Source organism: Cynocephalus volans, chromosome 10 (genome assembly GCF_027409185.1).
Source record: "Cynocephalus volans isolate mCynVol1 chromosome 10, mCynVol1.pri, whole genome shotgun sequence".
Taxonomy (NCBI): domain Eukaryota; kingdom Metazoa; phylum Chordata; class Mammalia; order Dermoptera; family Cynocephalidae; genus Cynocephalus; species Cynocephalus volans.
The window spans coordinates 109,204,246-109,227,086 of NC_084469.1; the positions used below are offsets into that span (position 1 = coordinate 109,204,246).

Consider the following 22,841-nt stretch of genomic DNA (forward strand, 5'->3'; position numbering starts at 1 on the left):
TGACTGGGCTCCAAAAGGGTGTCCTCCTGGGCCCCACGGGAGGCAGGGGTCCCCACCGAGCGGTCCCTACGGGGTCGGGGGTCCTGAAGAACGACCCTGTGGGACAAGAGGGTCTTGACTCGGCTCCATAGAAGACGGAGGTCCTAACCGAGCTGCACGGGGCACTGGGTCCTGACTGATGGGATCCCACCAGGGAGTGCGGGTCCTGGCTGGGCTCCACAGAGGTCGGAGGTCCCAATCGAGCTGCGTGGGGGCAAGGTCCTGATCGATGGGTCCCACAGGGACGGACGTCCCGCCTGGTTGGGCTCCATGGATGGGTCCGGCTTGCCTTCCACGAGGGCCCTGCACCTCCACCTCGTCGGGCTGAGTGGGGTCGCGATGGCCCGAGGGACACGGTGTGGGATACCCGACCGTGTGTCCAGCTCCCTATGACTAGCCGTCGCCCCTCCTTTCCCGGGGGGCCGGGCCGGGGGTGGCGCCTGGCGGGCGGGGGCGGGCCCGGCGGCGGGGGTGCAGTCGCCAGGCTGCGGGCGGCGGGAGGGACAGGCCTGGGGGCCGGTGACACCCGGGCGGGCGGGCGCGCGCCATGGAGCTGCTCTCGGCGCTGAGCCTGGGCGAGCTGGCGCTCAGCTTCTCGCGGGTGCCGCTCTTTCCCGTCTTCGACCTCAGCTACTTCGTCGTCTCCATCCTCTACCTCAAATATGAGCCCGGTGAGCCCGGGCCGGGGGGGGGGGGGGGGGTGCTGGCTTCCTGGGGAGGGGTGCGGGGGTGAACTCGGGTATGGAGGGAGGGCGAGGCCCTGGATGGTGGAAAAGGGGAGGCGGGGGACAGGCCCAGGGACTGGATGGAGGGGTTGTCAGGTGCTGGGATCGTGGGGTTCTCCCACGCGGTCCGGTGCCTAGGGGAGAAGCCCCCGGAATGGGTGGAGCCGGGGGAGAGGAAGCAAATGCGGGAGGGAAGGAGAGGAGCGTGCTTGTTTAGAGGAGGGGGAGCAGGTGCTGGGGGGGCGCGCATGGAAAGAAGGTTGGGGGACCTGTTGGGACGGGACCGCTTGAACTAGGGCAGGGAGCGTAGGCTGCGGTGAGGGTGCAGGTGGGGGTCGGCGCTGCCCGCTGGGGCAGATGTTCTGGCCGCCCGCAGCCGTGACCTCCCTCCTTGACCTTGGCTCGCCTAGTTGGAGCGGCAGCTGAGTGTCTATATAAGGGCCGGCCGTGCTGGGGGCAGCGATCAGGTTCAGCGATAGTGACACCAGTGTCCCCTCCCTGCTGCAGCTATTCCGCACCCTCGCCTCCCCTCCCCTCCCTTTCACTCCGCCGGCCGTGCTGGATCTCCGAGCCCGGCGGGAATTCTTCCAGCCCTGGCTTTGGGTTCTTTCCACTTACGGAGAACCCGCCCCAGAGCAGGGTGATTTAGGGTCAGCCTCCAGACCCCCCTGGTGAGTCGCAGAAGGGTAGACACTGCTTCTTAGATTTTTTTCAAAAACGATTTTTACATGAGGATGAATAGCCTCCTAAAGGTGTGTTCTATTTTTATACAAGTTTAACCATGAGCAAATATTTTTTGTTCATCTCCCAGTAGGTATTTTAATTATTCTAGCGCACCAGCAAACTTCATAGACAGTAGAATTTAGCTTCAGAAAAAAGACCAATCAGAATCTCTGTGACCCTTTCTCCCATTTAGATGTAAATTACCCCTATATCTCAGAATGGAAATGACTTTATTTTTCAAATGATAAAAATAGGTGCTAATGTTTACTAAAAACTCAAGCTGAGAGCGCAAAGGAAAAAGAGGTAATTAGTGAATACAGTGGTGGCCACCCAGGTCTCTCTTCTTCATACCCGTGTAGTTATAGACATAAATGCACCATGTTATGCAAATACGATTACACTCTTCTTGCCAGGCGTTTTTGTTCTATTCTTGTCTATCCACAGGCCAGCTGTTTCTTTAAAAGCTGTTCTGGAAAGCAGTTACTTTGCAAAGGAAAATAAGCTTTTGTATTCTTCTAGCGTGAACATGAGGCTGTATTTCCTGTCTGGAAAAGAATTCCTGGTGGCTCAGGCCAGTCCCTTGGGCTATTGCAGAACCCAGCACACCTTGGAAAATCTAAAACGGGAGAGCAAGAGCCCTGTGGGGATGTAGGACACAGTTATCCAGAGGAAAGAGGTTTCCGGGCTGGTTGGCAGCCTGCAGGAGTCCCAGAGTAAACCACCTGAGCTGGAAGTGCTGAAGCCTGAAGGTTCCTGAAGGTTGAGAAATGATTCTCAACCCTGACTGCACACTAGATGCTCCGGGGGGGGGGGGCAGCCGCCAGTATAGGGATCTGAACCCTTGACCTTGGTGTTACAACATTGCACTGAGCTAACCAGCCAGCCTTCCCAGGCCATATCTGGGTGCACATTTTTCAAAGTCCTCCCCCAGTGATTGCTGTACTGGCAACGTTGAGGATACCTTGCCCAGTTCAACCAACAGGGAAATAGGAAATAGTGGCTAAACTAGCTTAAATACACTATGAGCCTGTGGTTTCATGGCTGATAGATGGCAGCCTTGGGACTGGAACCTAGGTCTGTTTGATTCCAAGAATCAGAACAATCGCTGTGAGGGGGATTGGTTCCAGGACTCCCATGAATACCAAAATCCTCAGATGCTCAAGTCACTTATATAAAATGCCATAGCATTTGCATATAACCTACGTACATCCTCCCGTGTACTTTAAATCATCTCTAGGTTATTTATAATACCTAATACAATACCTACACATCAGTTCATTCACATGGTTTCAACATAGTACTTTGCATGGGCAAATTCAAGTTTTGCTTTTTGGAACTTGGTGGGGTTTTTTTTTTTCCCCCAACATTTTGGATACGAAGGGGCCAACTGTACTTCTCCCTTAGAAAAGTAAGATGATGGATTGAGCTGTTAGCTCTCAGTTTGGTGTGTACACCAAGCCTCTGTAAATATTGCTTCTCAGAATCTCTGTGCTGGACCTGCCACACAATTTGCAGGCCCAGTGTAAAATGTCAGTGTGGGGGCCCTTGTTCAGAAATTAAGAATTTCAGCAGAACATTAAGTGCAGGGCCTTTCTGAGCTCAGGGTCCCGTGAAGCCAGCCCTGGCTGATGAGCGCCAAGCAGGTTTTAAGGAAAAATCTCTGAATGGGGAGTCAGTTCTGCCTCTAGCACTCGTCAGACACCAAGCTGGTTACTTTACCTCCATAAGCTTCAGTTTGCCCATCTGTGAAATAGGATCATTGGTACAATAATCCTGGACTTAACTCTCCTGGCTATTGTGAAGATCTGCCAAGAACTTTGTCCATGGTAGGGTCTAAGCCATTTGCGGCAGGTGGTTACATTTATTTGGAAGGCTATGGAGGAATTGTTACCTGGGATACCGGCGTTTCCTGGGTCAGGCTTTCTTGGGACTCCTGAGTGAGGATTTTCAGAATGTGGTCCTCGGCTGAGTAGCAGGTACATTACCTGGGAGCTGGTGAAAATCGAAAAATCCCAGGCCCCACCCAGACCTGAATCTGAGCCTGCATTTGAACAAGATCCCCAGGTCGTTTGTAAGCATGCTGAAGTTTGAGATGTGATGAATTAGAAGTGGCAGGAGCTGCTTATTAAACCTGGAGCTCCTTAAGGGCAGGGAGGTCGAAGTCTGGTTCATGTCTGGGACCCTGAGCTCTGTGCAGGGAAAGAGAAGGAAACAGTGGGTGCTGGGTGCATAACTGAAGGAATAAGTGAATGAATGAATGACAGTCCTGGATACCTTAAGCCCTGACCCATCCAAAGAATCTTACAGACCAGTGGTTCTCAAACTTGGCTCCACATCAGACTCACTCAGGGAGCTTTCAAAAATCCTTTTGTCTAGGGAGCATCCCTCTGTCATTTTATCAGCATCATGTTCTAACCAAGTGAGCTAACTGGCCAGGCCACCCCTCTGTCATTTAAATCAGAATTGCTGGGGGTGGTACCAGCTTCAATATTTTTAAAAGTTCCCCAGATGACTCAGTTGGTTAGAGCGTGGTGCTAGTAACACCAAGGTCTAGGGGTCAATTCCTTCACTGGCCAGCCACACACACAAAAAAGTTCCCCAGATGAGAACTGATCCTCTGTACCAGGGTTTTCCAACCAAGGCATTAGTGACAGGGTGTCAGCTGTCCTGTGCATTTTAGGATGTTTCCCAGCATCCCTAGCCTCCACCCACTCAATGCCAGTAACATACTCCACCTGTAATGACAACCAAAAATGTCCCCAGGCACTGTCAATGTCCCTAAGGGGCACAGTCTCCTCCAGTTGAGAACCATTGATCTAAACTGTAAATCTTTTTTTTTAAAGGTGACCAGTAAGGGGATCTTAACTCTTGACTTGATGTTGTCAGCACCACGCTCTCCCAAGTGAGCTAACCGGCCATCCCTATATAGGGAGCCAAACCTGTGGCCTTGGTGTTATCAGCACCACACTCTCCCAAGTGAGCCACAGGCCAGCCCTCTAAACCGTAAGTCTTGAACTCCAGTGCTTCCAGAGGCCAGGCAGGTGATAAATTGCATGGAAGCCAGGCAGGTGAGGACCATCCATGCCCAAGGTGAGAACCAGCCAGGTGCATCTCCATTTCGTTGGGGGCAGAACAGCCAGAGCTGATTTTTCAGAAGCTGAAAACGGGGATTTGCAGCCCCATGTTTATATGTTAAGTGTTCAGACATTTTTTTCTTTTCCTTTTTTTAATGAATAGACTATTTTCTAGAGCAGTTTTAGGTCTGTTAGCAGAATCAAGCTGAAAGGACAGAGTTCCCATAGACTCCCCCTCCTCCCTTCCCCCCAACCCCCCACCATCAACATCTGGCACCAGAGTGATACATTGTTACCATCAATGAATCAACATTATTATCGTATTATCATTGTTATCAACATCATCAGCCAAAGTCTATGGTTTACGTTAGGGTTGCTTTGTGTTTTATATTCCTTGGATTTTGACAAATGTATAAGGACATGTGTTCACCATTACAGTATCATACAGAATACCTGTAATTTCACTGCCCTAAAATTTCCCTGTGCTCCACCTGTCATCTCTCCCTCCCCACAGCCCTGGCAACCACTTATCTTTTTACCGTCTCCATAGTTTTGCGTTTTCCAGAATGTCATGTATTTGAAATCATGCAGTCTGTAGCCTTTTCATACTGACTTCTTTCACTTAGAAATATATGAGGCTCCTCCCTGTCTTTTCATGTCTTTATAATTCATTTCTTTTTATCGCTGACTAATATTCTGTCATATGAACGTACCATAGCTTATTTATCCATTCACCTGCTGAAGGACATCTTGGTGGCAGTTTGAACATTTTTAAAATGCCGTGGGGGCCAGAGAAAACAGTTCTTTGATCCCTGGTTTGAGACCTCTGAACTGTAAGCTTTTTGAAGACAAGGAGCTATTTATCCTCCAACGTTGGGAGGCAGGGGCTGCCATCTCCTTTTTACAGGGGAGGAAACTGAGGCAAAGAGCTGAACTCGAAGGCTCAGGGGAGCAGGTCTTGTTTTAGAGTCATCGAGAGACTCGGTCAATACACCACCCATGTTTAGACTTCAAACTAAACAGCACAGAACAGCAGTGGTGTTGAAAGTGTCCTGAGGACCCCTCTAGCACTGCCCTGCCATCTGCAAATGTGACACTGACCCTTGGAGAGGGAAAGTCAGAGCCATCATAGGCTGGCACTAGGGACCCAAGGCTTCTTCCTCCCTCCTGAGGCAGAGCTGATTTTTAAAAATCCATCCACTGAAATGTCCACCTACAGGCATTTTCCATTTCAGGTCAGTTCCAGGGCTACATCTCACATAATTGCTAAGCACTAAGTGCACAGAGAGAGGGCCTGGGCTTTGGAGCCAGGGGTACGGTTTCTCTGCCACCACCTTGCCGTGGATCCTGAAGACAGGCCTGTCCCCCTCCGTGAGGGTCAGTCTTCTCATCTGTGGCAATGGGGAGACTCATCCTGTTCTTCCAGGATCACTAGGGGGGGAGTGATAATGTTAAGTATAATGATGGAAATGCCTCATTGTACTGAATCATCATTACAACTCAGCGAGAGTAGGTACTCTCATCCTGGTCTTCTGACAGCAGAGGAAGCTGAAGCGGGGGCGGGGGGGGCAGTCATTTGCTCAAAGTCACGCTGGGTGAGTGGCAGAGTCAGAACCTGGGTGTGTGACTTTTATAGCAAGATGCACCCATGGTGCAAACATAGAATCTGCTTGTCAGAGCCCTACTCACGCAAACCGCAGGCCCCCACCCCCATGTCCTGGTCTCGGTCACTGGGATGGTCCCAGAGGGCACAAGGAAGACCCTGGAAAGAATTCAATCCCTGGGAGTTATTTTTAGATGCCGAGGTATCCATTTCTGCAAAACATAGGTTCTTCACCTGACCTGGCCCCGGCAGGACCCACCAGCTGCTCAGAAGGATTAACTCTCAGCCGGCAGTGTTTTAAATAGACCCCAGTAGAGGAGAGGAGGGCATTTTGCTTCATACCCCAGGATCTTGGTGAATGTCAAGACCTAGGACAAGTTGAGGGCAGGGAAAAAGGTGTGCTTTGGGTATATAACTCCAGGGCAAGATTGGACGGGGGAAAATTTCATTCCAACCCTTGTCAGGAATTAGGCAAAAAAGGGATTAGGATTCCTACCTGACAAAGAGAAAAAGATGCAGAGAGAAAACAGAGTTTGTTCAAGGCCGTGTGGTTTCTTGGTGGTGTGGTGAAGAGAGAGGAGACTGTATTGACTACTTATTCCAAAACAGCTTGTATCGGGTGGCTGGCCGGTTAGCTCAGTTGGTTAGAGAGATGTGTCGTAACACCAAGGTCAAGGATTCGGATCCTCATACCAGCCAGCCGCTAAATAAATAAATAAATAAAACAACTTGTATTGGGCATGTTTCTTGAATATAAAATGAAGTATATAGAAGAGAATGGATACACAAATTGTGATCTGTTCCTATAGTAGAACACTATACAGCATCAAAAATAAATATTATCCTTGAAAATATTGAGCTAAGTAAAAGAAGTCAGACACAAAAAGGCACATGTTGTATGATTCCACCTGCATGAAATATGTAAGTTCCAGTACATTTTCATCACCCCAAAAGGAAACCCCATACCCATTAGCAGTCACTCCCAGCCCCAGAGAACCACTAATCTGCTTTCTGTCTCTGTGGATTTGCCTGTTCTGCACATTTCATATAAATGGAATCATATGCTCTGTGGCCTTTTGTGTCTGGCTACTTATGTCTTCAAGGTTCGTCCACATGTGTTGTAACGTGTCGGTGCGTCATTCCTTTTTATGGCTAAGTAATACTCCGTTGTATGGATGAACCACATTTTATTTATCTATTCATCCACTGATGGGTATTTGGATTCTTTCCTTCCACCTTTTGGCAATTGTGAATAATGCCACTATGAATATGTACTTTTTTTTTTTTGGCAGCTGGCCAGTATTGGGATCTGAACCCTTGACCTTGGTGTTCTCAGCCCTTCACTCCAACCAAGGGAGCTGACCAGCCAGCTCATGAATATGTACTTTTAAGAGTCTTCTAGAACCTATTGGTGGGTTCTAGTAGTCAGCATAGCATGGCACTCCACTGCCCATCCAAGTGAGCTGGCAGCAGGGCCAACATCCTGTTGCTGGAACCCCACCAACATTCATCAGAAAAGGCGGCAGGCAGTGAGAGCCCCATGATAGGGCTCGAGACAGCCTGTGCAATGGGGTGGGACAGTGTCCCTCCTGCTTGGCAACTTACAGAGAGACTCTTGCTTTTTCTTTTCTTTTCTTTTTTTTTAACCGGTAAGGGAATCTTAACCCTTGACTTGGTGTTGTCAGCACCACGCTCCCCAAGTGAGCTAACCGGCCATCCCTATATAGGGATCCGAACCCGTGGCCTTGGTGTTATCAGCACCGCACTCTCCAGAGTGAGCCATGGGCCGGACCTCAGGTCTATTTCACTACTAAATAGCTGCTATATGGTACTCTATATTATGTGACTCCCCACCCCCTTACTAAGAGTCTGTAGATTTTACTTTTCTCCTATTGTAACAATGTGTCAGTGAGTATTCTCCTCCTACTATCTCTTTGTTCCTATGTACTACTTTCTTTTGGGTAAATTGCAAGGAGCGGAATTGCGGGCCACAGGGAATGCACATCTTTGGATTTCTTTGGTATTGCCAAATTGCCTTCCAGTGGTTATGCCCATTGATGCTTCCACCTGTGTTTGTATGAGAAATTTGGGCATTGGATGATATTTCCCCTTTGTGAGGTTGACGTCTGTGCAGTTGCCCAAGCTGAGAAAAAGATAGCTCCTTCTACAAAGTAGAGTCTACTTCATGTTTCTCAATAAGTAATGGAACATGGGAGATTGTTTTTGTTACGATGTAAACCAAAGTGCCCAACACAACCAGGATGCCTTTGTTTGCTAGAATGTAAACTTCACAAGGGCAGGGACCTCATCTGTCTTATTCATTACTGTCATGCCAGGACCCAACAGGATACACATTTGCTGTCAATTCATTCATTCACAATTGTTTATTGGACAACTACTACGTATCAGGCACAGTGCCATGCACTGGAGGTTCAGTAGTAGACAAGGCCTTCATGGTCCCTGTACTCATGGAGCGATTAAGATGAAATCCACTTGAATGCATCAGTAGTATATATAGGTGTCTATATTCATCCATTTCTGTTGCTTATAACAAAATACCTAGAACTGGGTAATTCATAAGAAAACAAAATATATTGCTTGCAGTTTCAGAGGCTGGAAGTCCAAAGCCCTGGGAACACATCTGGTGAAAGCGTTCTTTCGTGATGACGTCAGTGATGGCAGGGTATTACATTGCAAAATGGCAGAGCAGAGAGAAACTAACCTCTCATGTGCTCTTCTTTTAAAGCTCTCAGAACCACGCCCATGACCACCACTTTTAATCTATTCACTGGGAAAGGTCCTACAATCCAATCACCTACCTCTTCATGGCCCTACCTTGCAATTACCATAATAGGATTTTCCACCCTCTTAACAGTCACAGTGGGGATCAAGCTACTAATACATAAAACTTGGGGGGCACAATTCATATTAGTGTCTTGGTCTGATCTGGCTGTTATAACAAATTGCCATAGACTGGGTGGCTTATAAATAACGGAAATTTATTTCTCACAGTTTTGAAGGCTGGAAGTTTGAGATCAGGGTGCTAGCCAGCATGGTCAAGTTCTGGTGAGGGCCCTCTTCTGGTCTGTATATGGCTGACTTATTGTATCCTCACATAGCAGAAAGAGGTCAAGGTGGCTCCCTGGGTCCCTTTTATAAGGGTACTCATTCCATTCATGAGGGCTTCACTCTTATGACCTCATCTAATCCTAATTGCCTTCCAAAGGTCCTCCTTCCTAATACTATCACACCGGGGAGTAGGGTTCCCACATATAAGTTTGGGAGAGGGGGCCGCAAACATTCAATCAATAACAACAGGCATTTATGTAAATGGCTTTCACGTGTGGTACATGACAAAGAGAGGCCAATCGGATGTGACAGTTTAGAGACAAGAAGCACTCAGTCTCTACAAAAAAAATGACACTCCCTTCCCCGGAGAAAAGAAAAGAAAAAAAAAAAACCCTGAACTAATTATTTATTTTGATGAGTCTTTTGATTTGGTGAATAAGAGATCACGTACTGTAACCTCGTTATCTCATGCCTGCACTGAGTGGAGTTTTCATTTTATCGGAGTAAGCTGTTTAAGGGGCATCGCTGGTATTAGCTCTGGTACTAAGAGCTGAGTAGCTGCGCCTTAGAACTTGACTCTGAAGTCATTCTCTGCAAAATGAAACGAGGCAGGGAGGAGGAAATCAATATGAAGAAATAAGCGTCAAATGGTCACACCAGGAGGCGCCCAAGTTCTGACTCTGGGGTGGGGCATTAGATTATGATAATATCAGCATAAAGATAGAACCTAATTATATTTATAAAGATCATAAAAACTTTAAATGGGTAGTACGAGCTGTGAGAATTTGATTAATAGACATTAATCCTGTACCTATAATGTTGTGTTTTCATGAACTTATTTTTTAAGAACTAGAGTGCGCCCTCTTTTTAATGTGGATTTTTTTTTTTTTTTTTTGGCAGCTGGCCAGTACAGGGATCAAACCCTGGATCTTGGTATTGTATCAGCACCATGCTCTAATGAACTGAGCTAACCAGCCAGACCCCCAGATGTGGGATTTTTTTAATACTTTTTATTTTGAAAGAGTTTATGATTCATAAGAGGTTGCAAATATGGTGCAGAGAGTTTGCAAGTACCTTTCACCCAGCTTCCCCCAATGACAACATCCTACAAAGCTATAGCTCATTATTAAAACCAGGAAATTGGCTTCAGTGTAATACCGTTGACTTAACTACAGACTTTATTCAGCAGCTTTTACATGCATTTTTAAAAATATAGTTCAATGTAATTTTAGTACATTTAATTTTGAGTAACCTTAGCACAATTAGGATACAGAATGTTTCCAGCACCCCAAAGAATGGCCCTCATATTGCCCTGACTATAAAGTTAGACCCTCCCCAAACCTAACTCCTGGCAACCACCAATCTGTTTTCTGTCACTCGTCATTATGATTTTGTCAATTGGAGAGTGTTATGGCTTCATACAGCATGTTACTTTCATGTACAAGTAACAGTGTGTAAATTGCATCATACAAATGCAACTTTCATGTACAGGTGACAGTGTATAAATTGCATCATGCAGGATGTAACTTTCATGTACATTTAAGAGAGTGTAAATTGCATTCTACAGCATGTAACTTTGAGATTGGAGGTTTTCCCTCAGCACAATGCCCTCGAGATCCATCCAGATTGTTGCTTGTATCACCAGTTCCTTTTTGTTCATTGCCATGCAGTTTTCCATGGTGTGGAGGGACCACAGTTTGTTTATTCGTTCATCTGTTGAAGGTTTGTTTACAAATAAAGCTGCTGTGCATGCAGGTATCTGTCTGAACATCAGAGCCCCTTTTTCAAACAAACTCTTGTGTCAAACTGAGATGAAGCGGTAAACGCAGGTGTGTTCTGGTTGAAATGGGGCAGAGGACCCAGAACATTCCCACTTGGTCTCTCCTTTACCCCTACAAACCTTCAGGGTTCCCAGGAATACAGTTTGAAAACCATTGCCCTTGAGAGCCATCCTTCTTGACATAGAGAGGAAGATCTTGGGTTATCAGGCTACAGGACTTCTGGACACCAGCAAGCTCATTCCTCTTACTGTGAGTGGTGCTCAACTTTACAGCGTGTAAGAATCATTTGGGAGCAGTTTTTAAAATCCACAAGCCCAGCCACACCCCACACCTACCAATTGAGATGTTCTGGGATGGGGCCCAGATGTCAGGTGTTTGTAAAGTCCCCAGGTAATAAATGCCAATGTGCAGCCAAGTTGGAGACTGATGCACTGAGCCATCTTTTTATTTTTATTTTTAATTAATTAATTAATTATTTATTTATTTATTTTTAAAGATGAACGGTAAGGGGATCTTAACCCTTGACTTGGTGTTGTCAGCAACATGCTCTCCTAAGTGAGCTAACCGGCCATCCCTATAACCCATGGCCTTGGTGTTATCAGCACCACACTCTCCCTTGAGCCATCTTTTTTAGGAATGAGCTTTGTATTTCTGTTAGCTAAGCGAGGCCATTCTTTTGTATTTTGCTGCCTTGAGTTTGTAAGAAGAGTCGATTTAGTATTATTTATTAGTGTATTGCAGAAACTGCGGAAAAAGTTACATTTTTCTTTGTTATCCTTTTATTTTATTTGTAATAGCTTTATTGTGATAGAATTCACATACCCTCACCTAATTCACCCATTTTAAGCATCCCATTCATTTGTTTTTAGTATATATGGAGTCGTGCAACCATCACCTTGGAAAGAAACCCATACCCTTTAGCTGTAACTACTGCTCCCCAATTTCCTCCACCCTAAACAACCACTAATCTGCTTTCTGTTATCCTTTTAACATTGAATAAAATACCAAAACCTATAATAGGGTGGAATCTGCAGCCATCTGGGAACCCAGAGGCAGGAGTGATGAACTCAGCAAAGCAAGGAAGCCTTCCTGGAAGAGGTGGCATTTGTGCTAGGTTATTTCCGCTCCCGCTTTCTTGTTTCTTTCATGCCACCAGTGTGGAATGGCGTCATTACCTGCTTCCCCCTTAGTTCCCCTGTTTATATAATTCTGCCTTCAAGGACTCCCCTACCTGTGTATGCCTTGTGATTTCCCTGTCGGTACCAATACCTGGTGCCTTCCTCTACCTCGGTGGCACTACCTCAGATAGATACTTATGCCTGTTCCTTTCTGCTCTGCCAATCCACCTGGGTCCAAGCAAAGCTCCTTTCGCAGCAAAGGAATATTCTCCATAAGAAGAAGGGGAAACAACTCTAGAGCAAAAACAACCCAATTTTTTAAAAAATGGGCTTGGGCAGACATTTCTCCAAAGAAGATAGACAAGTGATCAATAAACACAGAAGAGATGCTCGACATCACTAACCATTAGGGAAATGCAAACCAAAACCATAATAAGATACCACTTCATACCCACTAGGATGGCTGTTACTAAAAAACAGAAAACGAGTGCTGATAGGGATGTGGAGAAATTGGAGCCTCTGTGCACTGCTGGTGGGGACATAAAATGAAGCAGCTGCTATGGAAAACAGTATGGCAGTTCCTCAAAAAGTTAAAGATAAAATTACCACACAATCCAGCAATTCAACTTCTGGTTATATAACCAAACAAATGGAAAGCAGAGACTTGAACAGATATTTGTACACCTATGTCTGTAGCAGCGTTATTCACACAGCCGAAATGTGGAAGTAACCCAGGTGTCCACTGATGGATGAATGGGCAGACGCAATGTGGTAGATCCATACGGTGGAATATTATTCAGCCTTAAAAAGAAATGGATTCTCTTGCCATGTGATACCCTCCATTTCCACGGGACCCACCAAGATGTGTTCCCTGGACCGAGGACTTCCCAGCCTCCAGAACTAACATTCCCAGGTAGCTGCAGGTCCAAGGAGAACAGAGAGACACGTGGAGCAGACCTGAACCCATCCCACAGCCTGCAGCCACCGCCGGCCAGCCCCACACCCTTGAGCAAGGAACACCTCTGAAACCTCTACCCAGATGAAGAAAAAAACAATGCCAATATCTTAGAAGTCTCCAGCATGCTCCTCCCCAAACACATCCCTCTTTAGTGATCCTTAAACAATCCATAAACATCTCTAAACAATATACAGTAGCTTTATTTTGTCTTTATGTACATTGAATCATATTATAAGTATCCTTTTACAGCTTGTACCTTTAAGTTTCTGAGACTGGTCTATGTTGTGTGCAGCTGTCATTCATTTATTTTTATTGCTGTATTCCATTGTATAAATAAACTACACTCTGTTTAAAAAAAGAAAAGAAACGAAGTCCTGATACATGCTACAAGGGTGAACCTTGAGGACGTTATGCTAAGTGAAATAAGCCAGTCATAAAACCAATACTGTGTGATTCCACTTATCCAAGATGCCTAGAGTTGTCACATTCATAGAGACACAAAGTAGGATGGTGGGTGCCAGGGGCTGGGGGAGGGAAAATGGGCAGCGAATGTTTAACACGGACAGAGTTTCAGTTTGGGAACATGAAACAGTTTTGGGGATGGATGGTGGTCATGGTTGCACAACAGTGTGAATGCATTTAATGCCACATAACTGGACACTTAAAAATGGTTAAAATGGTAAGTTTTATGTATTTTTTACCTCAATAAAAAGAATAAAAATAAAAAAGACAGAGGGGGGTGCTGGCAGGTTAACTCAGTTGGTTAGAGCATGGTGCTGATGACTCCCAGGTCCAAGGTTCAACTCTGTACTGGCCAGCCCCCCCCAAAAAATAAAAAAAGCAGAGAGCATAAGAATACCAGCATTAGCTCACAGGGACCTTGGGTATCATCCGAGCTGCAAGTAGCAGCTTCAAAGCGTTGCTGGCTACAGGCTGACCCATCTCCTCAACCTCAGTCTCCTCATGGCAATAAGAAGACTCCTAAAACAATGAGTCATCATTTAGCTGAGGCTGTCTTGAGAATTTAATGAGCCCTTCCTATACATGCTTTGCCAGTGTCTGAGACCTAGGAGTGCTTGCTAAATGTGAGCTGGCATCATCGTTATGGCCAGCACTCTGAGCACGGAGGAAAGAGCCCAACTCAGCTCTGCATTTTCTCTGTGCACCCTCAGGCATGTGCGCCTCCTCTCTGAGCCTCGGTTCTTCCTCTGAAATTTGCAAACTGGGCAGCATTGAGTGGGTCCTCTGATGAGGGCAGCTCAATCAGAAGGGACTGATGGGAGTGCATGGGGACAAAGTGCACCCTTGGCACCCTGTGATGGTGGGGGATACTCCCGTGCCTCCCAGGAGCAGTTGAGCTGTCCCGGCGCCACCCCATGGCGTCCTGGCTGTGTGCCATGCTGCACTGCTTTGGGAGCTACATCCTAGCGGACCTGCTGCTAGGAGAGCCCCTGATTGACTTCTTCGGCAACAATTCCAGCGTCCTGCTGGCATCAGCTGTCTGGTAAGCAGTGCCCAATGTGGGGGTGGCAGGGACTACAAGGCCGCTGGGGATGTAGGAGGCAGGAGGTTGGAGGAACTAGGATACCAGCACAACCACCATGGTGGCCCTGAATACATGGCCCTTCATACCCAACTCTGTCCTGAGTCTGGCACATAGGGTAGGGGGGTCTGGACACAACCTCACGTCTCCAGACCCATGCAGTCTTCCCCTCCTCCCAACTCTCAGCCTTCTCTTTCCCAAGGTACTTGATTTTCTTCTGTCCCCTGGACCTCTTCTACAAGTGCATCTGCTTCCTGCCTGTGAAACTCATCTTTGTGGCCATGAAGGAGGTGGTGAGGGTCCGCAAGATTGCAGTGGGCATCCATCATGCACATCACCACTACCACCATGGGTGGTTCGTCATGATTGCCACTGGGTGGGTCAAAGGTAAACAAGACAATGGCAATGACAAATCACCCCGGTTGAGAGAACCTGATTGTCTATTGGTACATCTCAGGCATCCCAGTTGGCACAGCCATTGCTATAGGCTATAAGGGATGTGAAGATAGGAGTGGGTGTCATACCTCCACATTAGCTGGTACCTTAGGGTAAGTGGGACAATTCTTCTGGAAATGTAACTGTCAAAGGTAAATAAGACAGTTATGACAACAACAAAAGCCAGTGTCCCTAGAGCACTGTTTCTCAACTGTGGCACTTCTGACATTGGGGCTGGATCATGAGCACAAATAGTATTGTGAAAGTATCTACAACTGGAATGTGAAAAGAAAAAAAATACATGTATTCTGTTGGTGACAGTGATAACCTTGACAATCCTGCTGATGTTATTGCTTCCCTTCAAGATGGGAGGAAAAGCTAGGTTTCAGTGAGAGGGATATGAAAATGCAGATGTAATTCTGTTTCCTGTCTGGCATCATGGACAGTAGGTGAAGATTCCTGACTCACAGGAGGTTTTGAGTTGAGGCCTTTGTGTGTCTTATCTCAGTTCAGGCCTTTGTGCATCTTATCTCATTCAATCCTTAGGACTCCCCTTTAGGAGAGATCTAGCATCACCCCCTTTTCCTGACAAGGTAAATGATTACTTGCCCAAGGAAACACAACTGAGGGGTACATCTGGACTTGACTCCAGGCCCTCTGAATTTAGTGTCCATGCTCTTAACAATTTTGAAGTCCTCCTTTTTATTTTCCCTCCATCTATACTAAGAGGCAGACCAAGATAGATTTAAACAAAAAATGTTACCAGAAATAAAGAGGGACATTTTATAATGATAAAAGGGTCAATCCACCAGGAAGATACAACAATTATAAACATATATGCACCTAAAAACAGAGCACCAAAATCCATAAAGCTAAAACTGACAGAAGCGAAGGGAGAAAGACAATTTAGCATTAACAGTTGGAGAAGTGGACTAAGGAGTAACAATGAGGCAGGGAAAGTAGGCCTAAGCAAGTGCTAAAAAATACTGGACACCTCCTCCCTGCTTCCTGTCCACCAAAAGAGGGTATCCCCAATGTTCCAGAGCCTAGGATCACCCTCCACTGAACCACAGTGCTCAGTGAGCCACCATTGACATTTGGAGCTGTATCAGTCCTTGCTGCGGGAGCATTCTTTGCCTTGTTAGGGTGTTGAACCACATGCCTGGCCTCTACTCACTAGATGAAATAACACTCTCTCTCCTGTTGTGACAGGTAAGAGTATCTCTAGACATTGCCAAATGTCTCCTTAGGGGCAATTCCCCAGATGAGAACCCCTGGTCCAGTGGTACATACCAAGCACCCAGTTGGCACAGCTTTCCTGGAGTGGGTGTCCAAGCCTCTTTAGCCAATACATTTGGGATAAATGGGAAGATTCTAACAAATTTAACCATTATGTCTCCACATGGGTTTACTTATTCTCTCTCCGGGAAGCCTGTCCTACTGAGCAAATTCCCTAAGGGTATGGCATGTCTCCCAGAGAGCAGGTGGCTTGAGAAAGATTGAGAACTCAGAGCCTCAAGGAGGAGAGAGGCTGGGGTTGGGGAATGTTCTGGAGCCTCATGTACATCTCAGGGTCCTGGACTGGGGGCATCAGGGCAGACAACCCCAGGCTTAAGACCCGCCTCGCAGGTGGGGTCCTGACTGTGATTCCTTCATGCTGGTTTCTCTCCAAATGTGCCATGACACCCTCAGCAAGGCTCTGTCCTCTCTGAGCCTCAGGTTCCCTACCTGCATGCAACTAATGATCATACACACCAGGCACAGTGTCCCTCTAGAGGAGACTCCAGAAGCAGAGAGGCTGCTTCCTTAGGAATTCAGCAAAGAGGAAAGGGAGACTGAGGGTGGTGGGCTTGTTCAGAAGTGCCCTTTCCCATAGGCTCTGGCGTTGCCCTCATGTCCAACTTTGAGCAGCTGCTCCGAGGAGTCTGGAAGCCAGAGACCAATGAGATCCTGCACATGTCCTTGTGAGTATCTCACCTGCCCACTCCTTCTGTCCTTCCTTTATGTACAGGTGCCTGACCCTGGGTTGGACAGTGCCAATAACTTGGAGAGGCCTCTGCCCCTGACTGCCTTTCAGAAGCTTCCAGAGGCTACAGCTGGGAAAGCCCAGAGAGGGAGCCATGGCTCTGCTTAGGAGTCAGGGGCAGGCATAGCTGCAGGGAGGAGGTGACACCTGGTTTGGGTTTTAACAAGTGAAACGGGCCTCTGGACAGAGGTCAGCACCTATGCCAAGTCAGAAAAGAACAGCAATGTTGCCTGGTCTGCAAGGTCAGAGTACAGAGTGTGGGTGGGGAACATGGGATACAGAGTGTGGGGTATGCAGTGTGGATGGGGAATGCAGCTAGGCAAGATTGCAGATCCAAGACCCAATGCAGGATCCCACACTGCATTTAGCCTAATATGTTTTAAAAGTCTTTACAGGTTGGGCTACAGTCAAGTGTTGCTTAACAATGGAGATATGTTCTGAGCAATGCATTGTTAGACAAACATCATTCGTTGTTGTGCAAACATCACAGAGTGTACTTACACAAACCTAGACAGTATAGCCTATTGCACACCTAGGCTATATGGTATATCCTACTGCTCCTACGTGAGTAATGTGTTGGGCTACAATGATGGTGACTATGACATTCTTAGGTGATAGGAATTTTTCAGCTCCATTGTAATCTTACAGGGCCACTGTCATACATGTGGTCCATCATTGATCAAAGTGTTGTTATGCAGCACATGACTGTAGTTAAATTTTCCTCCAATCTACAGTGAGCAGAGCTACAGTCACGAAAATATAAAATTAAAAGCCTCACCCATATACCATTGAAAATCACCTCCCATTTCCCACTTCGGAAAACATAGCATTATCTCATTTCATCCCCATGAGAAGCCTCTTCCCACCCTCAGTTCATGAATGAGGAAATGAGGGCCAAACACCATTATGTAGCTAGCTATTAAGTGCACAAGTGCCTCCCCATCTCGGACTGTATTTCCACCTCATCAGCTGAGAATGAGGTTTCCATGGAATCACAGACATAAACCACCTGGTCCTGGTACCTGGTGAGTGCTTGGAAATAATAGGTAGAATTTTCATCACTAAGTATGTGCAATGAGTACATTCAAAAACAGAAGTCACAGGTCTGTCTTCTGTGACAAGTTAAGATATTGTAATCCTATTCTGCAAGGGAAAAAAGGAAAGTGGGGGAAAACTCTGTGCTTTCTAATCAAACTTGCTTGGGAAGTGAACTGTTTGGGGGATCCCCAGAATCACCCTTAGGTCCAATAATTTACTACAAGGACAGAAATCAGCAAAGCTGTTGTATTTGGGGTCACCATTTATTACAATGAAAGGGTACAGTTTAAAATCAGCAGACGTAAAAGATGCATGGAGCACAGTCCAGGAGAGACACGGCATGAGCTTCCAGTTGTCTTCTGCCAGCAGAGTCTCATGGACAGTGCTTAATTTTCCCAGCAACGATGTGTGACAACATGCATGGTGTACTGCCAACCAGGGAAACATCCTGAACCTTGGTGTCCAGAGTTTTTATTGGGGCTCAATCACATAGACATGGCTGCGTGGCTGATCCAAGTCTCCAGAAGTCAAGCCAATGCCATCTGGCTGAAGATCTCCACCCTAAATCACATTGTTACCACTTGGTGTGACCTAAGGTCCCTAGGCATACAAAGACACTCTTGTCAGGCAGGACATCCCAAGGGATTAGAGGGCACCTCCCAGAAGCTGGGCAAAGGCCAGACCTTTCTTTGAGCTGGGTTAACCTGTCACTGCACAGGGAGATGCTACCTTATCCACACCACCATGCATCTTCCCACCTCACAATGAGAAGCTGGGATGGGGGTTGGGGATGGGGCAGTGGGGTGTGTGGCCAGAGGTACAGAGACCTGGCCATGCAGGTGCCTCCTAGTAATGCCAGCTACTCCCTGCAGCCCCACCAAGGCCAGCCTGTATGGAGCCATTCTCTTCACCCTCCAGCAGACCCGCTGGCTCCCAGTGTCCAAAGCCAGCCTCATCTTCATCTTCACCATGTTTATGGTATCCTGTAAGGTAAGCTTTTCTCTGCCTGTAGCCTTCCTACCTTGACCACCCTGTACCTCCTGGGCTGGGGCAGGGAATGTGGACACTCCTGGTTTATCTGTCCAGAACAGGACAGCCCAGAGACCAGGGGGAGCTTTCCAGTAGGTCCGTAGGATGAGGATCTTTAGAAGGCAGAGTCCAGCAGGTGGGCACAGGGGTGAGGGGAACAGGCTTTCTGGACAGCAGGCTTAGCCTGAGCAAAGGTTGAGACGGGCCTGGTGCCTCGGGTGTGGAGACCAGAGGAACAAGAAGCTGGAAGTCATCATCAGGTAGCCAGGGGCTCAGGCTGGACCAGGAATGGGGCTGGTCTGACTGTCAGGCCTTGAGCTGGGATCACCCCACCTCGGAGGTGTCTTCATGGGCTGTGCTCTCCTCTGTCGCACAAAGGTGGGGAGTTCTGCCGCTGGCTCTCCTCAGCATGCAGGGCCCCAGCTCAAAGCTGTGTCTTCCCTGGGAGGGGATTATAGGACTGTCAGAAGGGAATGAGCCTGAGTGTCCCTGCATCAGGGCAGAAGGGAGCAGAGGGCTGGCTCCCTTCACGTCTTGTTTGCAGTGTGACCCCAGGTCAGGTGTCTTAGTCTGTTTGAACTGCTATAACAAAATACCATAGATTGGGTGGCTTATAAGCAATAGAAATTTATTGTTCACATTTCTGGAGGCTGGGAAGTCCAAGGTAAGGGTGCCAGCAAGGTTGGGTTCTGGTGAGGGCCCTCTTCTCAGTCACTGACGGCTGATGTCCTCACATCGTGGAAGGGACTACCTAGCTCTCTCGGGTCTCTTTCTATAAGGCACCAATCCCAATCATAAGGGCTGCACCCTCATGACCTAATCACCTCCCAAAAGCCCGCACGTCATGATACCATCACATTTGGGGTTAGGTTTCAATGTATGAATCTTGGAGAGATACAAACAGTTAGACCATAGCACCAAGCATAGCTCCTCTTTGAGCCCAGGTGTTATGTGGACTCATGGGGAATGGGTGACCATCAATCCCAGTTGGCCTGGGGCTATCCAGGAGCACCAGAAGTCCCGCATCCTGGGATGGTTTTTCACTGTCCTGGGGGTGCATGCAGCCAGAGTGCTGGGGCTGGGCTACCTCCAATCTGGACCTCACTGACCTTCTCTCCCCTGTTCTCCTCCTCCCTCTCCTGCTTTGCTTTCTGCCTCGATCTCTCTCCTGTTCTCTTGCTATGCCCCCCGTCACCCCACCTCAGGTGTTCCTGACAGCCACTCACTCCCATAGCTCCCCATTTGATGTCCTGGAGGGGTACATCTGCCCTGTGCTGTTTGGGACAGCCTGGGGGAGTAACCATCACCATAACAACCACGGCGGGTCCCACGGTGGCAGTGGGCCAGGCGCCCAGCACTCAGCCCTGCCCGCCAAGTCCAAGGAGGAGCTGAGCGAGGGCTCCAGGAAGAAGAAGACCAAGAAGGCAGATTAGGGGGTGTCCCAGGGGGCCTGTGGGGTACTGGGGAGAGGACCCAGACCCAAGACCCTCAGAGCTGGGGGGTGTCCTGGGATCAGATCTCCCCTCTCTGGGCCTTGACTTCCCCATCTGCAAATTGGGGCCATCAACCCAACCTCCAGGGCTGATGTGGGGGTTCAATGAGATATGCAGGTAAAGGACTTTGGGAGAAATGGAGAGCCCCCCCCCCTCTGCCAGGCCCTTGTAGAATCACAGCTTTTGGGAGGGGCAACACACAGAATCCTAGCAACGGCTTCAGCCAGAAAATCCTGGCAGCTATATTCTTGGTTCTGTTTTTTTCTTCTTTAAAATTGTGTCTTGACTCCAAAAGAATTTCAAGCCATGTTGAGACTCATTCATTTGATGGACATTTCCTAAGTACCTACGGAGAGACTCATGCTGTGATTTTGAAGTCTCCTCTTGCCCAGGCTCCTCAGTGGCTAGAACTTCTCCCATGCCCAGAAAGTTCTGCCTCCTGCTGGGCATCCCTGGGAAAGTGGCCTCCCTTCTCTGAGCCTCATGTTCCCCATCTGTGTAGTAGAGACCCTTTGTCCTCCTCCGTATGGAAGGGCTGTTGCAAGGCTACACATGAAAAAGCCCTTATGCGCTCAGAAGCACCACACAGTCAGGAAGGGAGAACAGGGTGTTGTAAATTATGACTGAAAATGGCTTTGCATTTTAGATGATTTGTGTTTGTGGATCAGAGAACTTCACAAGTTACGCTGCACAAAGGAGACCCTCAGGAGACATGTCTAGGGCTGGCCTGAAAATTCAGAGGGTGCAAAAGGCTTGTTCTGATTCTTGGCTTCAGGCTGCCCCTAAACCAAAGAAATGCAGCCAGCTGGGTGTGGGCTCTCAGTACTCACAGTTAGGCTCTGAAGCATGAGGCCTCCTTCATGCTGGAGTCCTTCATTGCTATTCATTCAGTCATTCAACAAACACTGATGCCTGCCCTGTGCCAAGCTTTGTGCTGCAACTGGGCAGGCCAGGAACTTGCTTCGGGGTGAGTAAAGGGGATGATAGCTGAAGGGTCCCTCCCGGCCACCTCATCTCAGCGTAGGTCAGCAGGACATCTAAGAGGGTGGGTGGGGTGGGTATGGCCAGTCTCAGGTGACGTTTGGGTCCCAGGTGTTGTGCAGCTGTTGGGAAAGTGCCTTGTTCTAGGGATGCCTGGGTTGGGGATGGGTGGGTCCTGGGGCAGTAAGACCCAATTTCATCCTCTTGCATGTCTGTCAAAGCTTGGCGGGAGGAGTCAGCCAATAAATCGGTTGTGAATGAACCCTCATGCTTTGTCTGATTCATTCTTAGTCTTTTGGCCAGATCCCACTGTGTCCTCATATACTTGGGGTTTCCAAGGGAATGATGCTCATAGAAGCCCCTGGTCTCCAGTGGCAGTGGGTGAGATCTGTGAGATTTGGGAATAAGAGGACCTGGGTTTGAATCCCTGCACTTCCACCAACAGGCCAAGTGGCTCTGCCTTTCTCTGAGACTTCGCTCCTTGGGAAAAAGAGGGTGATGCATATCACTGTCCTTCAAGGGTAGCTGGGAGAATGAATGGGGCAGTAGAGATTTGCAGCTAAAAGTCCTGCACAGACCCTGTTAAGAGAAAGAAAGACAAGCCACAGACTAGGAGAAAATCTTTGCAAATTCCACATCTGATAAAGGAGTTGTATCCAGAATATATAAAGAATGCTCAAAACTCAATAGTCAGAAAACAATTGTCCAATTTAAAAATGAACAGAGGATTTGAACAGACACTTTGCCATGGAGAATAGAGAAGGCAAAATACACTCAACATCCTTAGCCATCAGGGAAATGCAAATCAAAACCATAGTGGGCTATTATTTCCCATCCAATGGAATTGCTAAAATTAAAAAGACTGGCCATATTAAGTGTTGGCAAAGATGTGGTGTAACTGGAACTCTCATACACCTTGGTGGGAATGTAAAATGGTGCAGCCACTTTGGAATACAGTTTGGCAAGTTTCTTTCTTTCTTTCTTTCTCTCCTGAGAAGCATCCAGAAGGCAGTGTCTTAAGTTAAACATACGCCTACTATATGACCAGCCATTCCACTCCTAGGTATTTGCCCAAGATATGTCCACACGAAGATCCATACATGAAGGTTCACTGCAGGTTTATTTGTAATAGCCCGAAACTGGAAAGAACAAACAATGTCTATCCAAAGGTGGACAAATGAATGATTGATTGTGTTCCATCTGCAC

The 22,841-nt window shown here is 47.5% G+C and overlaps 1 protein-coding gene across 1 annotated transcript; it reads left to right on the forward strand.

Annotated features, from left to right (window-relative positions):
* The first annotated feature begins 522 nt into the window (after window positions 1-522).
* TMEM38A (transmembrane protein 38A) lies at window positions 523-21,897 on the forward strand. Its single transcript, XM_063108948.1, has 6 exons — window positions 523-710; window positions 14,438-14,594; window positions 14,836-15,020; window positions 16,945-17,032; window positions 19,005-19,122; window positions 20,367-21,897. Exons 1-6 carry the CDS (start codon window positions 587-589, stop codon window positions 20,592-20,594), a joined length of 900 nt encoding a protein of 299 aa, XP_062965018.1. The 5' UTR covers window positions 523-586; the 3' UTR covers window positions 20,595-21,897.
* Window positions 21,898-22,841: the final 944 nt, after the last annotated feature.

What these genes read in the sequence shown, in the direction of transcription:
- TMEM38A (XM_063108948.1), top strand. Translation starts at nt 587, where the DNA reads ATGGAGCTGCTCTCGGCGCTGAGCCTGGGCGAGCTGGCGCTCAGCTTC. An exon ending in CTACCTCAAATATGAGCCCG is followed by an intron (nt 711 to 14,437) that starts GTGAGCCCGGGC and finishes CGTGCCTCCCAG; the next exon opens with GAGCAGTTGAGCTGTCCCGG. An exon ending in TGTTTATGGTATCCTGTAAG is followed by an intron (nt 19,123 to 20,366) that starts GTAAGCTTTTCT and finishes ACCCCACCTCAG; the next exon opens with GTGTTCCTGACAGCCACTCA.